This window comes from Indicator indicator, chromosome 1 (assembly GCF_027791375.1).
Source record: "Indicator indicator isolate 239-I01 chromosome 1, UM_Iind_1.1, whole genome shotgun sequence".
NCBI lineage: Eukaryota > Metazoa > Chordata > Aves > Piciformes > Indicatoridae > Indicator > Indicator indicator.
In genome coordinates, this window is record NC_072010.1 from 112,436,575 (window position 1) to 112,458,387 (window position 21,813).

The 21,813-nt window shown below is 35.8% G+C and overlaps 1 protein-coding gene across 1 annotated transcript in view; it reads right to left on the bottom strand.

Moving 5' to 3' along the window:
* The window catches only part of SYNJ1 (synaptojanin 1), a 67,699-nt gene that overhangs the window by 29,286 nt on the left and 16,600 nt on the right, over window positions 1–21,813 (bottom strand). The window contains exons 5-16 of the mRNA XM_054389419.1: window positions 21,284–21,509; window positions 19,394–19,477; window positions 18,511–18,572; window positions 17,827–17,923; window positions 16,059–16,228; window positions 13,951–14,032; window positions 11,136–11,288; window positions 7,908–8,073; window positions 6,200–6,223; window positions 1,799–1,990; window positions 1,571–1,655; window positions 172–312 (exon numbers count right to left, since the gene is read on the bottom strand). Of these exons, the coding sequence (XP_054245394.1) occupies window positions 172–312; window positions 1,571–1,655; window positions 1,799–1,990; window positions 6,200–6,223; window positions 7,908–8,073; window positions 11,136–11,288; window positions 13,951–14,032; window positions 16,059–16,228; window positions 17,827–17,923; window positions 18,511–18,572; window positions 19,394–19,477; window positions 21,284–21,509 (1,482 nt within the window). The remainder of the gene's footprint in view (window positions 1–171; window positions 313–1,570; window positions 1,656–1,798; window positions 1,991–6,199; window positions 6,224–7,907; window positions 8,074–11,135; window positions 11,289–13,950; window positions 14,033–16,058; window positions 16,229–17,826; window positions 17,924–18,510; window positions 18,573–19,393; window positions 19,478–21,283; window positions 21,510–21,813) is intronic.

The following is a 21,813-nucleotide window of genomic DNA, read 5'->3' on the forward strand; positions in this document are numbered from 1 at the left end:
TGGCAGATGAGACATTTAAAAACTACGATAGAAGAATTTAAGCAGGAGTTCCCCAGGAGAGGGACAGCTCTTTTCAAGCCCCACAGGCTTCTTAGTACGCTTGTATGTTAGCTTGCAAAACAAAGCAAACCGATGGTGACCCAACTTGGGCACAGCTGTGTGTTCACTGACCTGATAAAGGGAGCATGCTGGGGCCTGATGAACACAAAAAGGCAGACACCCACCAACTGCTCAGAGGCCAGCAGCACATACTTGTAATCTCTTGATATAGTCTTCTGCAGTTCAGCAGCCCAGAGCTTCTGATTGGTTGTGCTAGTGGAGGTTAAAAGTGCCAATTTTAAAATAAATCAAATTAAGCAGGTATCTAAACTGTTGATCTAGCTGAATAAACTTCACACTTCACCTTAACTAAACCTCATGGTAGTAAGCCAAAGCCAAGTTGTGAATGGTGTTCAAATGCCTCGTAACAGAGACACAACCTATAATCTGTTATGACATCATCATTTCAAATTCAGCCTCAAAATGCTGCTTCACTTTTCACACCACCATAGACAACGCTAGGAGGCAGAGGCTATCTTTCCTATATTTCTGAGGCTATGCCAGAGGAGCAAAGTCTAAGAATTTTTCTAGGAAATTACTTCCCAGCCTTGAGTTCAGTCAATATTGGAAAACAGAGATGTTCATGGTCTTAGATCAAGAAGAAACTTCCTCGGAGATCTAAGAGACCATGGCTTTCAGAACTAGCACTGGAAATAAATTAAGAATATCAGACCTGGAAACAGCATTAACTAGACATGGTGTGATATTAGAGGATGATGAACTATCACTTTGTCCACAAGGCATAAGCCTGTGCAACGGCTAACAGTGTTATAAGCTTTAAGTGCTTTTTTCCAATGAGTTAAAAGCTTGCTAAACAACACAAAACACGTAAAATAGAAAGAGAAAACAATGGACAAAGTGAATACAATCCTAGGACTACACAAAGACTTTATTACTGGTATCACCCACTACTGGTAAAAATACATTTTCCTAACTCACTCTGCTAGGAGTGAAAAATGCAAACTCCACAATAATACATGCATAATGCATGAACTGACACTGGAAACTGACAGTATGGAAGACAGCCTTGCTTTACACAGATCAAAATCAGATGCAAGACACAACATAAAGGCATACCTACAATTCATGCTTTCAGAAGGAACTTCACTGGACTTGCTGTTACCAGCAGTAGGAAGGCACAGAGACTAAAGAACACCATGAACACTAAATTCCTTTGAAGTGTTACATGAAGAAAAAAGTTGAAGGGCTGCTGAAGGGTACCGTCCTAAACATGGCCAAGCACTGACTGCATGGATCCTTCAGATTACATTATACCTGACCTAAGTGATCACAGTTTTGCTAGAGAAAGCTGAGATGATGTCTGCAATCCTGGCACACAAACTGGCAGAGAACTGGAATACAGTCAAAAATTAATCCAGACTAATCCCAACCATTACAAAATGGGGGGAAAAAATTACTTAAAAAATGCGATTATCAACAAAAATAGTTCTGTATAAATTATGTCACCTACCTGGCATTCACAATGTTTCCTGCATTTAACTCCACCATTTCTTCAAATCCAATAGCAAATATATCTACAGGCTTGCTTTTGCGATCTGCATTTAAATATTAAAGAAAGATATTTGTTGTTTGCAAATCATTTAAGAACCAAGACCTCATATATCTACACTAAAGATTATGATCTATTTTATGAAAAATCAGAGTTTTCAAGAAAAAATTGACAGAATACAACTCCTACCTTGGAATTCATGTATACCAGCTAACTTGGGTGCATCTAGAAGCCAGTCAGTAAGGGTCTGATTTCTGAAGGCAATACTTCGAAACTGCTTCCCTCCGTTGACATTCCAAGTCCCAACACAGACTCTGATTTTTTTCGGCTTTGCATACTTATAAAAGTTTTCACACATATTCTTTAGCACTTTTACAGATGCTGCAAAAACAATTGAAAAGGCATTATTTTTTTATGGAACGCTTCTTCAGAAAATTTGGCAATGAGATCTTTCCCTTTAAAAAAAAGGGCAACAAATTCATGCACGGACATACAGAAATGTAAACTGTGAAAGCAAGATGAATGTAGCTTTTCACATGGGAAAGTCCATTTGTGGACATATTATTTGTCTGGGTAGAATACTGACTGAAAGACAGTAGTAATTTGTTCAAAGTAATATAAATAATATATAAAAGAAACATAGAAAGTATGTTTTATAAATATTTGTCAATCTTTCACCCTATCTGTGATTCTCTATGGAAACTATTGTTTTTCATACATGCCAACAAAGACATCTACCTCATTTTCACATGTTACTTTTATGAAATTTAATCTCCATTATAAAACCCACTTACAGACATATTAATCTCTGTAAGTGCAAAAATGACTCATATACTACATTTACTAAAATAGATACTGTACATTATTTTATTGTATTAGAGTATGTCTATTTAAGCCACAAATCATAATTCTTTTTCAGTTCAGCTGAATTTCTAAAATACTGCTTTAGTGAAGAAAGTAGGCTAGGACTCAAAACAATTACACTAATTTCTCAGTCATATCAGCCTTTCTCTATGTCTTTTTTCTATCTGCCAGATGGGAGAGTAATGACCAATCTGTAAACGGCACTGTGAGAAATGAACAAACAAAAAAAGATTTTTTTCCAGTGGTCAGACACAGAGTTACAGAGATTTTAAAAGTCCTTTCATAAATTAGCTGCAAAATACACTTGTACAGATCTATTATCTCAATGAAAACAAATAGAGATGAATATTTTTTGAAATTACGCTTTTTTTTCTTTGATCTCAGTGAAATAAAAACTGCATTAGGTGCAAATTATAATTGTACTCTAAGTGATATTGATTTACCTATTTTGAATACTTTCATGGTTATGAAACTGTGAGAATCCTCCAGACAATCTTAGATGCAATTCTCCCCTTCACCATATGCTGTCTTGCAAAATGGTCAACTACTAGACACAATCTTTTCATTCAAATCCCCAAAATAGGACAATTCGTGAGCTGCTGTCTTTGCAGTTTGTTTGGGTTGTTTCGTTTTGGTTTTATGTTTACCACCTCTAATTTTGTTACAGAATCTTGGCTACCCAATTAAAACAAAAATCAGTGACACTATAGCACTCATAGCTTTGAAACAAAGTGGAAACAGTATGCTGTATTTGTTGGTTTTGAACACTTTCACCAGTGAACAAGTCCTGTTTCCATACGTCAGCTAACCACATGTAAAAGACAATGAGCTGACCGGTGTCTCCTTGGGGTACTATAAGCAGATCATGCTTGAAATGCTTTCCTAATCATAAACCAGGTAAATGAAGTCAAGAAAAGAGCAAAGAGCCAACAGAGTACCTTACACCTTGAGGTTAGAGCCAAATACTGAGTGTACTTCAGAATGTATCTACACACTAGGTAACAGTCAAGTCAAGAAGACCACCAAACACCAGAAAAGCCTCTGAGGGCCAAAGACAGAAGTTACCCCAAGGGTTTTAGCACTAAAGGGAAACCACTCCAAACAACGTTGTAGCCACAGTATATGCAAGTACTCAAATCATCCGAAGGATTATCCGAACCCAAAGAACCCAAAAGAGCATCACAGACAGCTTTGAGGTTTAGAAGCAGAGTTTGGACTTTTATTCTCTCCAGTTCCTTCTTTTTTCTTTTGAAAATGTAGTAAATTTCAGCTTAATTTTAAATAGTTATTCCAAATAATTTCTGTTTGCTACCAAGTGGACTTTTAGAAAAGCTGCAAAATTGAATTATTTCCTATTTAACTCTTGACGCTGCCCTGAACAACAAATGTGAAAAATCTTACAAGCAAATCTAACTTTAGACAACATGCTTATTACAAACATGGAATTCATATTTTAAATTAGCAAACTTTCTAAATTGTAGAATGACTTTTTATAAATTAGAAAAAATTAAAAGAGAAAAAAGATGACATTTTCATCTGTTTTCCAAAATACTGACTGAGTCAACTGTTTTTACAAAGCTCCTGGGTGTCTTGCATAATTTTCCTTCACATTTTTACCTTTGATATTTTCAACAAAATGGTGTCTCACTCAACAGCATTAAAAATTCAATTAATTCTGTTTTCTGTTATTTTGCAGCTAAAATAATTTAACTGCTACTCATACTAGGCAGGCAGATCTTCAGAAATCAGTTCTACACAGAAAGTATTAATTAAATTCTTGGTGGGATATTCTGTGCAATGGAATTTGATTGAACTCTTTTACTACAACATCCAAATTACTCTTGGTGTGTTTCAACATATGCAATTTGTATCCAGATGAAACCCACAGTGAAAGTCAAAAAACAGTTGACCTCTATTATTCTTCATGACATAGAAGCTAGACTGATACAGTATAAGTGGAAACACCATAAATGACAATGTAAATATTTGTTCCAATAAACAGTTTTAAACATTGATAAAATGTCAGTGAATCGATTAATTTCAGGTATATACTACCTGTGACTAAGATCTCTTTATTGAAGTACTCAGTAAGTTATGTAGATACAATAAAACACTTAACAGAAAAAGCAAGGCTTGAAGTGATTTTTCCAAGGGAAAAAAAAAAAAGCTTTAAACATTTCAGATGTATTTGAACTATAACATAGTCAACAATAAAGATAAATTCTCCTTCATTCTTCCAACAATCCTCCCCTGTCAATCTTCAGTACCTGGAGCTAGTGGTTAATACCTGAGCACAGAGGCTCAGGGGATATCCACCATGACTTTGTTATTCTCTTAAAGTGGGAGCCTTGTCTGAACAATTACTAAGAGCATCCTTGTTTCTTTCCCTCCTCCTCTCCCTTCATCTTCCCAGCTACTAAGAACATATATTTTTCCTCTCAACCAGAAACTAAGCATCTGATCTGTTTTCACTGAAATTACTTTCAAGTGGTAGCACAATGACTCTATTAAGGCTACAGCTCATAAACAGCCATTTCAATTTTCCCATAGTTTAAATTTCTCATTGTAAAATCTGAATATACGAGCATTAGAATTATTTCATTTAAAGTAACTGTTTCTGGGAACAAGGAGATGATGAAATATTGCACAACTGACAAGTACTCATAGCTCTCCCTTAAAAATATGGACCATGTATATATCACATCTCCCCAAACGGAGCAGCTTCATGTGAACAGCTTATGTTACAAAAAGAAAGGAGACTTTCCTCTAAGAATTAGAAAAATTTGAAAACAAAGTTGAAAGGCATTACACTGCTTATGCTACTAATTTACAGCAATAATAAGAGTTTTCAGAAGCTTCTTAAATTTGAGATACCTTTCACACAATTTTCCTCTAGCTGGCTGAACCTTGCACATTCTTATTATTATGTACCTCTTCTTCCCTGTTCACAGTATTACTGAACCTTTCAAAGCCAACCTCTCACATTTTAAGCCCAACATCACAGACAAGGGTCAAGATATTACTGCAATGTCTCAAAGCAGATGATTAGGAGTTAACTAGAAAACTCCCTCTCAGGCCTTCTCTTTACTAAGAGTTTTATCTAAACAGATGGTCTAATACCTTCATTTTCTGTCATGTGCAGAGGTAACTGTATCTCAGTGCTTCTGACTGTACTTTGCTTTACCAAAATTGCAAATGCCAGCATGTCATTTTAGATCATTTCAGTACATTAGTTTTTCCTGGGAGATATCACAAAATCGGTCTGTCTCATGCAAGAACACAAACAGGTAAAGCCTGAGGAATTTCACCTCTTTTCCTAAATACAACTTTTATACAAAACAAAAATACGAAGCTCCCAAATCAGGAAATAAACAATTGGGAAAAAAACAAAAACAAAAACCACCACCAAAAAAAAAAAAAAAAGAGGCAAATTCCCCTACAGCTAGAAGAAAACATTTGCAAAAATAAACCCAAGGTATTGGTTCCCTCTTTTCATAACTCACACCCAAGCTGAAGTGGAACACTTTTTCATCCCTTACATTTTCACTTTTCTTGGATTAAAGAGATTTTCTTGGATTAAGGGATTTTGGAACACAGGAATTCCAGATCCAAACACTACTAGGAAAATGTAAGACAATCAAGAGTTATGCAAAGAGGTACAAGACAAAGAGCCAGAGAAGAACAATAGCTGCTCAGATATTTACAGCTTAATTAACTATACTATACCTGATTGCAATGATTGCTCTGAAACTGCGGATGCAGTAAGAAGGAAATAAGAAAAAAATAATCAGTCAAATAAGTAATTTATTTGTCAAATTTTCCAGCAATATGTGAGAGAACACACTGCAATATATAATTTATTACACCTAACCATTTGCATCAGTTAAAGCACACCTTTTAAGTAGCAAAAGCTAAAAAGCTCCACATCAATATTAACAAATGCTCTTTTCCTGCTTTATTAATAATGGATTTACATGTGAATTATCACTCTAGTTAATTCACCACCTAACAGAAATGCAAAGACATTATGTTCAGTGAAGAAGGATAGGTCTTCCTCAGTTGACAGAAGCTACAAATATTAAAAGGGCAGCTTGCATTCACAGAGAAAGCGAGAAGAAATGAGAATGACTTTCAAACTATTTTGAGGTGAGACTGATTTAGCAGGTTTCAGATGCAGGAAAAGTTACATTAATACAAAACCTTGTGGTAGAGAAATGAGAGAAAATGTCTTTCAGGTTTGACATAAGAAATATATAAATACCCACAAGATGAAGACTACAATTGGGTAAGTTTTTGGTGGGTTGTTTTTTTTTTGAAGCTACAGATTTGCACTGAAGTTTAGTCACATTTTTCTCATTCTAGGTTGACAAGTGTCCAGGAGAAAAAGAGACAAAAAAATTAAGAATGTTACTAATCTCTAAACCCAGCACTATTTAGTGCACTCTTACCTGGTATCTTGGAAAGAAGACTCAAATCTAAGTTCCTTCCTTGCTCCTCCGATTTTTGTATCCCAGGAGAATACTCTAAACACAGCCCTATGCTTGGCCAACTTACTATTTCCCTGCCCACCAGATCTACAAAAGGATGGGACATGACTGTAGTCATGGAGACCATGTAGGCTGTACCTCTGCTTGGGGATGCAGAAGGCTGTGGTTCAGCTCCCTGCACTGATTAGGTGAACCACCTTCCTGCAATCAGACCATCCGAGTCCTACATGGCTACTCTGCCTAAGCAGAGTTTTTTACTAAAATCTTTCTTACTTTGATGTAGAATTTCATGCCCAGCCTGACAAACTTTTGTATAGTGCACATGTTTCTGGGAAAGACTTCTCACAAATATCCATGTTGTAATGGAAAGTCATTCATCAGGCGTTTTTCTGACAGCTCCTGTTACTTTAGATTTTCTTTCTTAACAAAACTCCTTTTCTCAGTGCCTTAGAAACCAAAATGAAGATAAATACCAATATTCTTAAGCTTGAAGGAATACTTTCTATTTAATTTAAGACCATGGTGAGAATTTCTTCACTGACATGACGGATCAAATTAGGAAGATATTTAGCAAACAATAAAAAGATGCTAATATTTTAATAATTCAGTACATTTTTTCTGAAATTCAGCAAATATTTGCCATAACTAACACTTGCTATACATGAAGAACTGCACAGAATGTATCTTTCATGCACCTACAGTAAATTCTGATAAACATGCTCCCAAATATTTACCTATTACGCCACCAGACATTAACAAAATATAAACAGTAAAGAAATTACTGCAGCATGTTAGTTTGGTAAACCAAAAGTAACTTTTGACTCTTAATAAGCCAACAGGACATAAAATAGCATTTATACTATCCAAAAGTGCTTTGAAAAACAGACTGCATACAGACTTCTTACACCAAATAGTTATCAGACATTAAAATCCTGAAAGACACATACCGCGTAAACTGCTGGTGGTTAAGAGAGCCCGTGCTTTATCTGCTAAATCACTATTTAGAGTATTTCCCAATAACAAAACATCAATGGCCTCCTGCTTGGAGCTATCAAAAAAGTTATTTTGAATCGTTCTGGTCACAGAACGAGCACCATCCTTCAGCTTTCCAGCCTGTTAGGGAGGAACACGTATAAAATATTTTATGTTGGACACTGCTCACAATAACATTGGCAATATTCAGTAACACATTTGTAAACTGCAATCTAAGGCAATTTCCTTCTTCAAGTGTTAAAAACTTCTGAGCCTCCTGTTTGTCCTTCCCCAACCTCCCTCTCTTCCCATCCCTAACCCAGTAATACCTTCAAGACAAATCTAACAACCAGATTAGTCCATTTTACAATATCAGAATTGAACAAAATACTGCAGGGAGGGGGAATATTTATTTTTTTTTCCATAAACCCTTGGTTTTCAAAAATTGAATTAATATAGTGTCACGTTTAAACCATGATACTGGATTTTGGGCTTTTCCCCAAATAGTAAGAGATGAGCAATTACTTGAGTCCAAATGTCATGACAGATGAATACATATGGATATGCACACAGAACCATATTAGTTCAGAATTCACATTCTGAAATATCCACCTTAATATAAAGACTTCAACTTACTAAGACCCCCTACCTTTCTACAATAACATGCAAGTCTCATGCAGTATTCCCAGAAGGAACATATATTCTAATCTATAGCTACATACATACGAAGAAACTGTCATTGAACACACTGCACACAAGTGACACAACTGAACAGTGCTCCAAAACAGCAGTGGCCAACTATCTGAATGAAACAAGAATCTCCAAGAGATCCACTGCTACAGATATTCCTTGTGGGTCAAACACCTAGAGGATAATGTAAATCAACATGTCATGCAGTCTCACAGTTGATTCAAAAACCAGCAGTATTAATCTATGTATGCAGCATTGGCAGTGACAGGCACAAACACATTTTCTTGATGACGTTTTGTGGTGTTTTATGCACAGAGGCGTATTCTGCATGTGAGGTATATGTCAGCACATGCTATTGCATGTATAACAAATGTAGATCATAATCCATCAGGGATGCTGCATGGTATTATCTTATTAAAAAAATCACTCCCAAGTTTACAGTTTGCATTGTTCATGAAGGTCTCTTAAATGCATAACAACAACAAAAAGACAAAAGCTTAAGAAAACTACAAAACTAACCAATCATATAGTTCTATGAATTGTACTAGACAACAAAAAAGAAACTATCCTTTTCTAAAATGTAAGTAGTAGTAAATTGGCACCATGATTTTTGGAAGACAATGTGGATGAAGTGCTGGGGAGCATACTATTGCAATAGGATTTTAATAGGATGCCACTCCCTTTCTGTCAGACAATGTATAACTTATGACATGATCCAAAAAAACACACTCACCATTCACATATCAGGCAAATTATTGAAAGGAACCCAGAGAAAGCAAAAGAAAGAGTAAGTAAGGAGTTAGATGTAACAAGTATTGTATTACTTTTAAAAGGACTGGTTTTCAGTATAGAAACGTATATTAACACACTTAAGGCAATTTTTTTTTTTTTTTTGCTATTCCAAATTTCCATATTTTTACTACTCTTGGAATTGGAAGAATCAAGCAGGACATGGAAGAATTTCAATCATCATTTTTTTCATTTGAGAAATGAGTACACAATTAACAACTTTAAAACTACATTTTAAAATACATTGTCAGAACACCCAAGAAGATATCGAGCAGTGACCTGGTCAGGTTTCAGTGAAACAATGACAAGCATTGTATGGCTTTGCAAGGATTAAAGATCTTTGAATAGATGGATTTCTGTCAGGGACACTGTGTTTGAATTATGAAATGGGGTACTCATTAAGAGTTGTACCAAAGCAGGGATCCTGTGTTATTACCAAGACAGCAGAGTAACTGTACTCTGTGTTTAAACATTAAAAATGGAAGTGCAAATGCATTTTACAAAGTAGCAAGTTTACGTAGCCGACTAAATGGCAGAGAACTATTAATTCAGGAAAAGAAACAAGTAAAGGTGAATGAGAATGTCAGGAGAATGGGAGACACTCCATAAAATACTTACTGTAGTTTTCCTGATAGTCTGGGTGACATTTTTGTAAGGAAAAACTAAAACATCTTTAACCAAATTCCACTCTATAGTACAAGAAATTCCCAAATGAAAAAGTCTTTGTATATACCAATTAAGGGTAGAATAAGCAACAAGTCTATTTTACCTTTATGTAGCTTACTGTGATGCCTTGTACACTGTGCAGAGAAGAACCCTGATATGATTTGAATGAAGTAGTGATGGAAAAAATGAAACAATCGACTACGAATACATAGTATGCAACATGGAAGGAGCAGCAGCACATTCTTGAATAAAAAGAATGGTATGAAGAGAAATTCTTGAAGGAACTGAGGGCAAAAATTGCTATGATTCCACATTTGTCTTGACAGTTATCACCAGATAAGAGAGAATTATGGACACAAAACCAAAACAACAAAAGGCAAAATTGTTAAGAAAAAACCGATGCATTAGAAAATCAGAACTCATGTATCAACACAGACAAAACAAGTTGAAGAGAAATAGAGCATTACACTGTCATGGAGTACAGAATTGTTATCACAACATTAGAAAGCAAGGTAGAAACAGAATTTGAGGACTTTTTCAGTAATTGCAAAATTAAAAAGAAGCAGCTGGGCAAGCATGAACACAAAAAACCTCACGCAGCTAGCTGCATCCTGTTTGACAGTGTTAATAAACACTAAAAGCATGAATAACAACATCCAGTGAAACATCTTAAGAATGGAGATAGAGTGAAAATGAAGTACGAAGGGAAAAATTAAAATATTTAAAGAAACTAAAGCTAATTTGTAGAAACATTTTTTTGAACAATCACCTAAAGAAATTTTGAGCCTCATCCTTTCCTACAGTATGGTGTTATCTGGAAGGCCTAAGCATAGCTGATAGATGATGTATTGAAACAAGATTCAGATAACAACATAACCAACCTTTCCATGTTGATTTTTGTTTGGTTGTTGTTGGTTTGTTATGAGGTTTTTGTTTGTTTTTAGGATTACAACAAAAGCACATTTGAAAGGATAAAAATCTCATCATTATATTAGTGATACAATTTTTTTTAAACCTATGCTGAATATTGCTGAAGTTTTTAATAAAATGTATCTTACCTTAGCTTTTCCTTCAAGGGCTCCAGTTCCAGCATAAATTTTACTAACAGAATCACCATTCACAGACCACATGGATCGGAAAACCTCCTGAAATCGAGTAACCAGCTGAGGCTTCTCAGCTAATCCTAATACCTCCAGTTGTTTTGTTAGCATCTGCAACAGTTAAAGACAAGATTTGCAAAAGAACAATATTTTAAAATGTATTTATTGAAAAGGGACATTTTATTTTCTTCAGCATATAAGCACAAAAATAAAGAAATCTTTGGTTTATGTGTATCATCCTGAACAAACTGACACTATGCCATTTTGAAAGGCTGCACTGTACGTGTAACTTCAGCACCTGCATTTAATTGTAATATAGGAAAAGAATTATGTAATTGATTTGCAAATATTTCCATTTAAAAATTCAGCAGATAACAAGGTAAGCTAGTTTTGGTTCTCAAAAGTCTTTCTACTTACATAGTTTAGAATTAGAGTTATACAATTTCTTAGGAAGAACATGAAAGATACCAAAGACACTGATCTCTACTATCAAGCACACCAGCAACAGAACACTGTGATCAGTCAATAGCAATAGCTTCCATCATTCACTCTGTTTTCACATGTCACACACTGCAATCTTTACCTTTACAATCAATATATCTGAATTAATTTTCCACAAAGCACATTCTACATCGAATGCATTTGAACTGTATACACACAACAGATATAAATGTATTCATTTACATTTAAATATATTACCATTATGCTCATGGATGTAGAAAAGGAAAGTGTACCTTGTTTGAAATCCTGGTTTGTGGAATTATGATTATTTTAAAAGTCAACTAACTAAAAAAAAAAAAAAAAAAAGCTGCTTTCTAGAGATTTAAAAAATCTTAAAAAACTTGGTGTCCAATGGCAAGGAGAATTCTAAAATTATGAACATAAAACTACATAAAGGCAAAATTTTGAAAGCTAGGCAGGAATCAGAAGTTACAAAGGGAAGCTTGCAGTCAAAATTAACTAGAGATAAAATGAAAAGAAGCTTCAGAAATTGGATGCTTTATCTTGTAATTTCAGCTAGTCTTCCAAAGGTCAGTACTTGTTATATGAGGTATCAATCATGTTAAAAAAGGTAAGAATTGAAAGATATCATTTAAATAAAAATTTAAAATTAAGCACCTCATGAGGATTTACCATTTTTCCTCTTACTAGTTTTATACTTTTAGCTCTCATATTTTAGCTGAAATCATAATTTATCTCTCACCAAGGAAAATTTTGACACACCTGGTTTAAAACTATTTAATATATTTAACCTAATTCTTGAAAGGCTAAGAAAGGAAACAATAAAGGTGCAAAGCTGATTTTGCCATATAAATACTATTTGCATTAAATGTGTAAAAAGATTTGCTCTTATGCCATAGAAAACTGCTATATTATCAGTAAATACAAGAGGCAACATTTCTCAAGGGTCATTTAAGATAATCTAATTGCTTACTACAAGCTTGTATTTTTATCTACAGTGAACTCTTAAAGCCCAGCAAACAAATTTAGGGCCAGGAAAGACTTCAATCATTTGTCTGTCCTATAGCAAGTCAATACAGATGCACAAACTATGCAGTATAATAAGTCCTGTGAGATTTTTCAATGCATGCTGCTGCTTGTTTCAAGACACAATGAAACAAAGAATTATTTTTCTTAATTTTAGTAATTAAGAAGCGTGACCCCCTCTATGGTGCACGAAGAGCTAAAACAATGGAGAAAAAAAGGCATTAGAGCTCTCAAACTGTGTAACATCCGCTACAGTATGCACTGGTGGTGAATTTTAGAGTGAAAAATGGTCAGTGTTTGCATGAGGGTAAACAGCATTCCCTTTGACAAAAATACCAGTGAACTGGCAACAGCAGTCACTTCACAGACAACAACAGCAAAACACCACCTTTTCCAGAAATAGAAATGTTTGTTCTACAGCTAAGGGACTTTGAAAGTCTCACAGAAATTCCTCCTACACCTACAGGTTCTAAAACAAAAGCATTTTAATTAAGTGCAATCCAGAAACCAAAATAATGATCCTTTTACTTAGTTTCATGTTACAGCACCCATCCTTTTTAATTTTTAAGCATTCTAAGGATTTTCTCTTTAGGAGTCAAACTTAAGTTTATTGAGTGGAGATGCTAAAAGATTTCAGAGCTACTCTTTTAGCCCAGTTAGTACTAATTTATTCCAATTCCTACCAGTTTCATATCTTCGAATTCTACTGTATAAATCTGCAGGCTAGAACCTTTGGTTGAATAGCAAGCCAGTATGCTGAAGCACAACCCTACAGGACCAAATCCCACGTTTTATTTCAAGTTACTCAATTCGAGTGTGGCCAAAAGCCTCAACCATGATATTGTCCCATGAGGAATTCATAGCACAGTGCTATGAAAATATGAGCACACAGCACTGGCAGAGGCTAAGAACAGTAATTCTGTATGCTGAAGAACTTAATGTAATAGAGTAACTGTGAATGCAAATATTTTTGTGAAGGACTGCAACACTACCTATTTTAGAATTGCAAGCCTGAACGTTATCATTCATGAAGAACTGAAATGTAAAAGACAACAAACTTTTTTTTTTTTCTTAATGCTGCATACCTACTCCTTAATTATAACTACTACACAATTACTACTTCTGTAACCGTAAAGATCTGGAAACAGAACAGGAAAAGTATCATGCTGTAAATCCAACTGCCATCCATGAAGCATCTTTCATAGGGAAGGCAATGTTACTTTTACAGCCTAATTGCTACAGAAGCAGCAGGAGCAGCTGCGTATCTGGACACTAGTTTTCCTACCTCTAAGCCAAAGAAAGCCTGCACGCTGTTTGTTCTATCCAGACAGTCCAGGCAGTTTGTTCTGACAGTACCACTCTGAGATCTGTGCCAAGAACAATGAGAGACAGAGATTAAAAACAACTGAAATAACTCATTTAAACATACATACCATCAACAAAGACAGGGACATCCAGATCTGAACCAGAATAGTAAATCAGGGTATTGTCAGTACAATGTTACTGTCATTGCAAGTAAGCTTATAAATGTGTGAGCAATAGAGGGTTAGCTCCAGTAACAGCAGTGAATTTCGCAGCAGAATTGACAATACAAAAATCATTTCCTGCAAATAAGATGAACCCTTTTCAGCTTTTCACAGTTCTCCTCGCTTGCTTGGTTAAAATGTTATGCAGAATTAAGTTTTCTTTATAAACAACCCAACTAACACACTTCCCAAGAATCTCAGGGGGAAATACTAACTCTTAGTTAAAACAAAACAAAATTAGGACAGTTCTTGGATTTGCAAAATTAAGACAGTTCTTGGATTAACTAAACTACTAGTAAAATGAATTTGTGATAAAAACTAAAGCAAATTTCAGCTCCTCAGTCTTTTCTCTTCCTCCCACTCCCCACCTCCGAGTAAAAATTAGAAAAAAATCCTTTCCCCCTTAACTCAACAGATGCTTCAAGGCCCTCAGGTACCCTGAACTTTGAAAGAAGCCCATGAACTCATGTTATACAGCTTTTGAGCTTTCGGAAGGCTCACAATAGGCCATATCCATGCTGTTGTTGCTGGCTGTAAGTACAAAATTGTGATGGTTCTCCCAATGACACACACTTATTCCTTACTTTCATCATTCCTACTACACACTTTCCACAATTAAGTCAGTAAGGCTTCATCACATTTATTGAGACATCTAACAACAAATTGTAGAAAGTTTCGAAGAACTTTCTCCAAGACTATTTTTTCATTAATATCTCTGCATTCAATATGAAATACAAAGCAACTTACTATCTTTGTTAGGAAAAAAACCTGACATTCTCCAAAGAAGATGGTACATGGTCTTATAAAAATCATCACTGTATCTTTTATTAATGCAATTCTTCAAGCTATCACAAGCCACAACCTAATTTGCTTCTGTTCTGTTGTCAGTCTTTTTGATGGGTGATATTATTTGAATCTCCATCAAGACCAAGTGGTGTTCTCCCAACACAAAATGCCACACTACTTTTAAAACCTTTGGAGAATGGTCAGTGATGTTTTGAGGTGGCAAAGGGGCCTAAGCAACCCCTCACTAAATCTAATCTTGTTCAGGCCTACTAAAGCTTACCCCTGGAAGATTTAATCCCACAGTCAGGTTTAAGCACAGACTGACATTAGAACCCTCTTCTCTCCCACTGCACATTGCACAATCCCCTCACACTCAATTCTTTCCTCACTCAGCAGTTTGCTCTGGTATTAAACTAAAAGGAAGATGGGTGTGGAAGAGAGAAGAGCAAGAATGCTGTCTATTTCTAGCCTGGCTTCCCTTTTCCTGCTGAGATAAGCACAGCCTTTGCTCTAGAAAGAGGGGTGGGGAAAGAGGGGCAGACATATAGCAGAACTGGGAAGTACAGAAGAGGGCAGAAAACATGCATCCCATTCATGCTTTGTAGAGGACTAAATCTCTCAAATGGAGGACCCAGATACAAAAAGATTTAGAAAAAGACTGCACTGAACATCATCATTCACAACAAACAGAAAATGGTAGGCTCCTTTGCTGAGAAAAACATGAGTAACATCATACAGGAAGACAGAAAAATAATCCCACATGGATGCACCCAATAAAAAAGGCCATTGTCCATTTTCACCAAAATCATGAGTTCAAAGGTCTGAAATTAAATCATGTCCCACAACTGCCACATATGTATTTTCCATTAAGATTTTTAGAGCATATTCAAAAAGAGACCAAATTTTAATAGACCAAAATAAGTGACTCATATTTTGGTTGCTATGCATTATCTTGGTTACAATGAAAACAAAATAAGAGAAGTAACATTTTTTTTCCCTCTTGTCTTCTTGGTAAGGGGAGAAAAGCACTCTGGAATAGTAATTTAATCTGAAGAAATTTACAGATGTCATATGCACAAACCTTTTCACTTCCTTTCCATCAAAATAAAAAAATCCATAATCTAAGAATTTCTGGACTTGAGGTTTAAGCACACTGTGTAGTTTTTCCGCCTTTCCACCTTTAACCATTTGATGATAGTCGAAGTTCACCATCTTGATATCAGCTGAATGTTCAGATGCTTTCAAATGACTCTGACATTGTAAAAAAGAGAAGAAAAAAAATTATAAATATACCAATATCTGAACATATCATAGAATAAACTACCCAAGAGGCTACAAATATTTTTAAAGCTGTTTCATTAGCTATGTTGTTGACTACATACTTTCTCTTAGGTAAAATGAAGCCATTCTTATCACTACTGTTCAACAAATCACTCCGAATCTATTAATATTTCACCTTTTTCTTGCCACAGCTGAAGTCAGGTTTTTCCTTACTATGTTAGGGGTCACCAACACAGTCTACAGCCTCTTCTGCTGTTAAGATGCTTGTTTTGAGGAGTTATTTCAGTGGAAATTCCTTTCACTAACAGTCACCTGTCAGCAAAGGGGACTAAGCAAACACTTCATAAACTACTACTGAAAGACAAATTATTTAGATTGCTGTGGAAGGTGGCTTAAGCAAAACCTTCTTAATATTCCCTGAAAAAATCTGGAAGTATTCACACAATCTTTGCTGGCAAAGCTATGATCTGCATTGGGTACTGATATCCATCTAATGTTTCCTACCAGGATAGCTGGATAGAGAAAAGATACTAGCGAATGGCGTAAGACACTAAAGCATTATAACACAAAGGGAAAAGGAAAATGGGAAAGGAAAATAACAGATGGCTATTGGCATGTTCTTTGGCTTCAGACAGAACTTTGTGAATTGTCCGTATTTATGGATAGCAATGTAATAGTTATTTTTAACCTGACCAGTGGGAATTCATTAAAATGGCTACTTTATCTTCTAAACAAGTATTACTATTCAATGATGAAGTAGCTTTTATGTTTAAATTGATACATTGTGATTTTAGAAAAAAATATTACAGACTATACCCAGAAGTCACAAGAAAAAGATTTTTGAAAGAAACATCATAGTATTAAATACCACAAAGTATCATTTATTTGCTCACCAATTTTGTAGTGAAAAAAAAAGATTTATTTTTTAAATAAGCCACTAATATGCATGAAACATGAAAACAGCAGCGTAGACAGTGCTGAGGGATTTTCAGTTAAGTAATCAATCAGAACATAATCAAACACTAATCGGAACATACAACAAAAGCCTTCAGAAATTAACTTAGTATTAGATATTTTGATCATTGCTTTTATGATAAATACAATTTTAACCAGAAGTGGTGGTAGTTCCAGGGCATAGCATACCAGCTTCATTGTTTGAAGGCTATATAAAAGCTTTAATGCACACAGGCAAATTTCAAGGCTATGTACAGCTGTTATAGGTTGAAGACTATGTCCTACCATAGAGATAAAAAAATCCCCCAAGAGCTAGACAGCCTAGGGGAGGCACGGGATACTGTGATTATTTTTATTCCATCCCATCCTGCATCTCCCTATATAAGGGGAATTCACAGCCAGTTCTCCCTCTTTCTCCCTTCTCTCTGCTCCCAGTGCGGCGACTGTTATCTCTTTTGGTTTGTGGGGGAGTTTGCAGCTTTCTGTGGCCTTCTGTGGCCTTGGCTGGCAAGTAAAGACAACAGCAAGAGAATTGTCATACTCACCTGAAAAGCTTTGCTCTGGGCAACTTGTGGCTCATACAAAGACAACAGCAAGAGAATTGTCATACGCACCTGAAAAGCTTTGCTGAGCATGTGCTCCCCTTCTTTTGAACCAAGTAAATTTACAATAATTTGCTTGCCATATAAATTTTTAAGAGTTTGGAAATGCCTGTTAACAGAAAAAAAAAATTCCATACTCATCATCTGGCGTGTAGAAAATTAACACGAATACCTCCAGCACTGACTGAGATGCTCCAGAAATGTCCTGGATGCTCTACTAACTGTCATAACCTGTTTGTCGTGTCATGCCCAAACAAATCTATAGAACTCAGTAACAGCATAAAGCCACTGACTGCTATTTCATCAGGATAATAGCACAACTTTAACAATATACATTTAGTTAAAAAGCTAAAGCTGTGAAGCTGAAGTGTCATGGCAAGAATAAAACAATTTGACCTTTTTTACAGCAGCTGACAAATATAGACTAGTGAACATGAGCACGTTTTTGTTTTCTATTTAACAAAGTGTTTCACCATTTTAAATTTTCTTCAAACTTTTCAACAAGGCACTCAAAGGCACAAGCAATCCTGTAAAGTCTGAAAAAGATACCCAGGCAGTTCATTGCTCTGCTGAATCACACATACTCTCTCTTGTATGGACAAAGCCTCTCATTTGGCATAACGTATCCCTCCCTTCTGATATATCACTTATCAGAGGTTCACAGTGCATTACCAAAAATATAAGACATTCTTTCACCTGTCAAAAGCTGGGGCATTTGCCTCAAAACCCCTTGACATTCTGACACGATGGGATCCCACCTGTGATAAGAAGATTACATTAAATTATCTGTCTTTACAGATTCAAATCATTCTTAAAAGACCTATTTTGATCCTAAACATGGCCTAAAAAATTCATCTCACTTTCTAAATGAAATCTCCCATATTTATTTTGCTTCCTATAGTGTCTATTCTTTTTTAAAGGCTTTTCTTAAATTCCTCTTATTTTTTCTAATTTTTTATTTCATATACTTAATCATATCATCTAACTACTACTTGTTTTGAGTAAAAGGCATTAAATGTTTCAGCAGTTCTTTTGCAAAATGCTTATATGCCTTAGACTCTAGTTTAGTATATGCCTAATACTCTAGTTTAAAGAAACTAGACTCACAGTAAGGAATGAAATTTTTTCATCTTCCCTATAAAAACTGTACCACAGTAGTAACTGCTGATATAACTCTTCTTTCAAGAAAACTGCGACGAAATTGTATTACAGTAACTCTTGATCCAAACTGACTTCTTGAAAAGACTTACTGTAAAGAAAATTTGTAAGAAAATGTTCTCTTTGGATGTCCTTAGATAACCTATTTTAAAATAGCAATTTAGATTAAAACAGATGTTTTCTTATTGACGTTCTGGGGTTTTCTAAACAGCAATGAACATTCAAATCATGTGCAAAACAGCATTCAGAGACTCAAGAGTAGCAGGTTTTGGTGGAATAAAAAAATCACATCAACTTGTTCCCAAAGGATAACTTCATCCTGACAGGTAACTGTGCAGAAGTCTAAATGCTACTGTAAGAAGTTTCAAGAAGAAACTTCTTGTAAGAATTATCTGTATAATTAAATCTATCTCCTACTTACCTGCAGGCCTGGCTGTTCCCAAAATAATGGAACAGATCCTCGGATCTGTATGAAAGATGACACAGAGTCATCTAAAAATATCACCTGTTAAGAAAAAAAAAAAGGCAAACTATTAATAGATACAACAGAGTGTAAGGTTTTGGATTTATTCCTCTTAGCTAAATATAAGTAAAATATATTTATGTATTACATAATCCACACTACAAGCTAAGATATTGTGTTCCCTGGACTTTTTTTCCTATCCTCTCTGAATAGTTCAAAAAAGAAGTTCTGGCAATGTCACACTTCCTTGCAGAACCACAATTCACAATGTCTAAGAAAATGCAGCAAGATTTTTTTTTCTGGGCCTGAATGACTTCTGTGCTAAGAGAAGCTTGTTTTAAAAAATTTGCTAAGGCCTTCCTGTAGGAACAGTTAAAATGTACAACAATGCATAGAAAATAACAATGCTGCCTACTCAGAACACCTGCACAGATTTTGTGCATCAGAATCCAAAATATAACAGTCCATTAAGCAAATAGGAAAGGAATCTAAGCAGACTGATACACCACAGTCATCTAGGGACATTAACCCGCCAGGAAACTTGGACAGAGAAACTGTTAACAGTGTTCTGAGTAAACTCCTGAAATGGGAAGTTTACAAGCAGAGCCTTTTCATGGATAAAATCCTACTCAAGTTACCTAGGTTTTGCAGAGTCAACCAAAAAATACCTACTCAGAAGAATACAGTTACAGACACATTTTGGTAACTAGGTTATTGTAAGAAGTGAGCAAAGAAAGCCTAGCAAAGAAGTACTTAATAGCTTCTTGCACTGCTGTATAGTAAGGGGAAAGATATGCAATCAAATGCAGCAGAATTACAGTGGCTTTAAAAACTGCCCTTGAGAGGAGCTGTGTTAAGTAACTATGGGAATACTTCTATCTTTCTTGTTCCACAGGGTAGGTACAATGTGTTTGCCAAAACTGTCTTTTCCTTGTTTCTATGGTCTTTTTATTTTACTGTTAACTCAGGCCAAAAGAATCAGAGAATGCTTTGGATTGGAAGGGACCTTTAAAGATCATCTAATCCAAACCCTCTGCAGTAAGCAGGGACATCTTCAACCAGATCAGGTTGCTCAGAGCCCCACCCAATCTGACTTTGAATGTTTCCAGGGATGGGGCATCCACCACCTCTTTCAGCAACCTGCATCAGTGTTTCACCAACTTCACTGCAAAAAAAATTTCCTCCTCATATCCAGCCTAAACCTACCCTCCTTAGTACCATCACTCTTTGTCCTGTTGCCACAGGCCCTGCTAAAAAAGATTGTTCACATATTTGTCATAGCCCACCCCCCCCCTTTAATTACTGAAAGGCTGCAATAAGGTCTCCTTGGAGCCTTTTCTTCTCCAGGCTGAAAAGCCCCAACTTTCTCAGCCTTTCTTTATAGAAGAGGTGTTCCACTCTCCAGTCAACTTTGTCGCCATCCTCTGAACCTGCTCAAACAAGTTCATGTCCCGCTTGTGCTGATGTCTCCAGAGCTGGACACAATACTCCATGTGGTGTCTCACTAGAGCAGTTAGAGAACAGAATCACCTCCCTCAATCTGCTCATACATTCACCAACAGCTCAGGAAGCTAAAAGGGAGTACAGACACCTACAGCAGTTCAGGAATAACAGCTTCTTAAAAGCTACTGAAACAGACCCATGCATGCCCTTACCTTAAGCCACACTAAAAACCAAGATCATCAAATTATGTAACCTACTTAAATTCCTTATTTAGCAGCAAAGGAACGATTGCAATATCTGCTGACTTGTGATCCACTGATTCAGGGAAAAAAAAAACACAACTATCCACACACATGATCATCTTGAGTTCATCAGCCAAGCAATGTGCACTGTAGCATAACATACCTGCTCTGTTTCAACAAAATTAGCCACATGACCATCATCATTTGTTCCCCGGACGTTAAATCTGGTGCCAGCCCGTTCACAGCTTAGTCGTGAAATGAGACAAGCCTTTGCCTGCTTGTGAGCTGCATAAATTGTCCTTATCTCCACTCCTCCACACATCAGACGTAACAACCAGTCATCACAGTTCACCCCGTAGTGCTTCAGATGTAAATGCAGTGACTGGTTCCTACCAGGAAAAAAGTAATACAGTAACTGGAAGGAAATTAAATACAGCTCAAATTGTTAACCCAGCTACTGACTTGTTATATTTTACACCCACTAATATAAAAAAGAGAAGTGAAATATGGATCTCTTCATTTTATGATATAAATCTTATTGAAACATACTTGAAATAGCAAAGTTTTCAAAAGAACAGCTTAAACATTTGCACGATAAGAATACGGGGTGAAACCATGAATTAGAATTGCCCTAGAAAAATAACTCTTATACCCTCTACTCTTCATCCAGCAAAAGAAACACCCCAAAACACC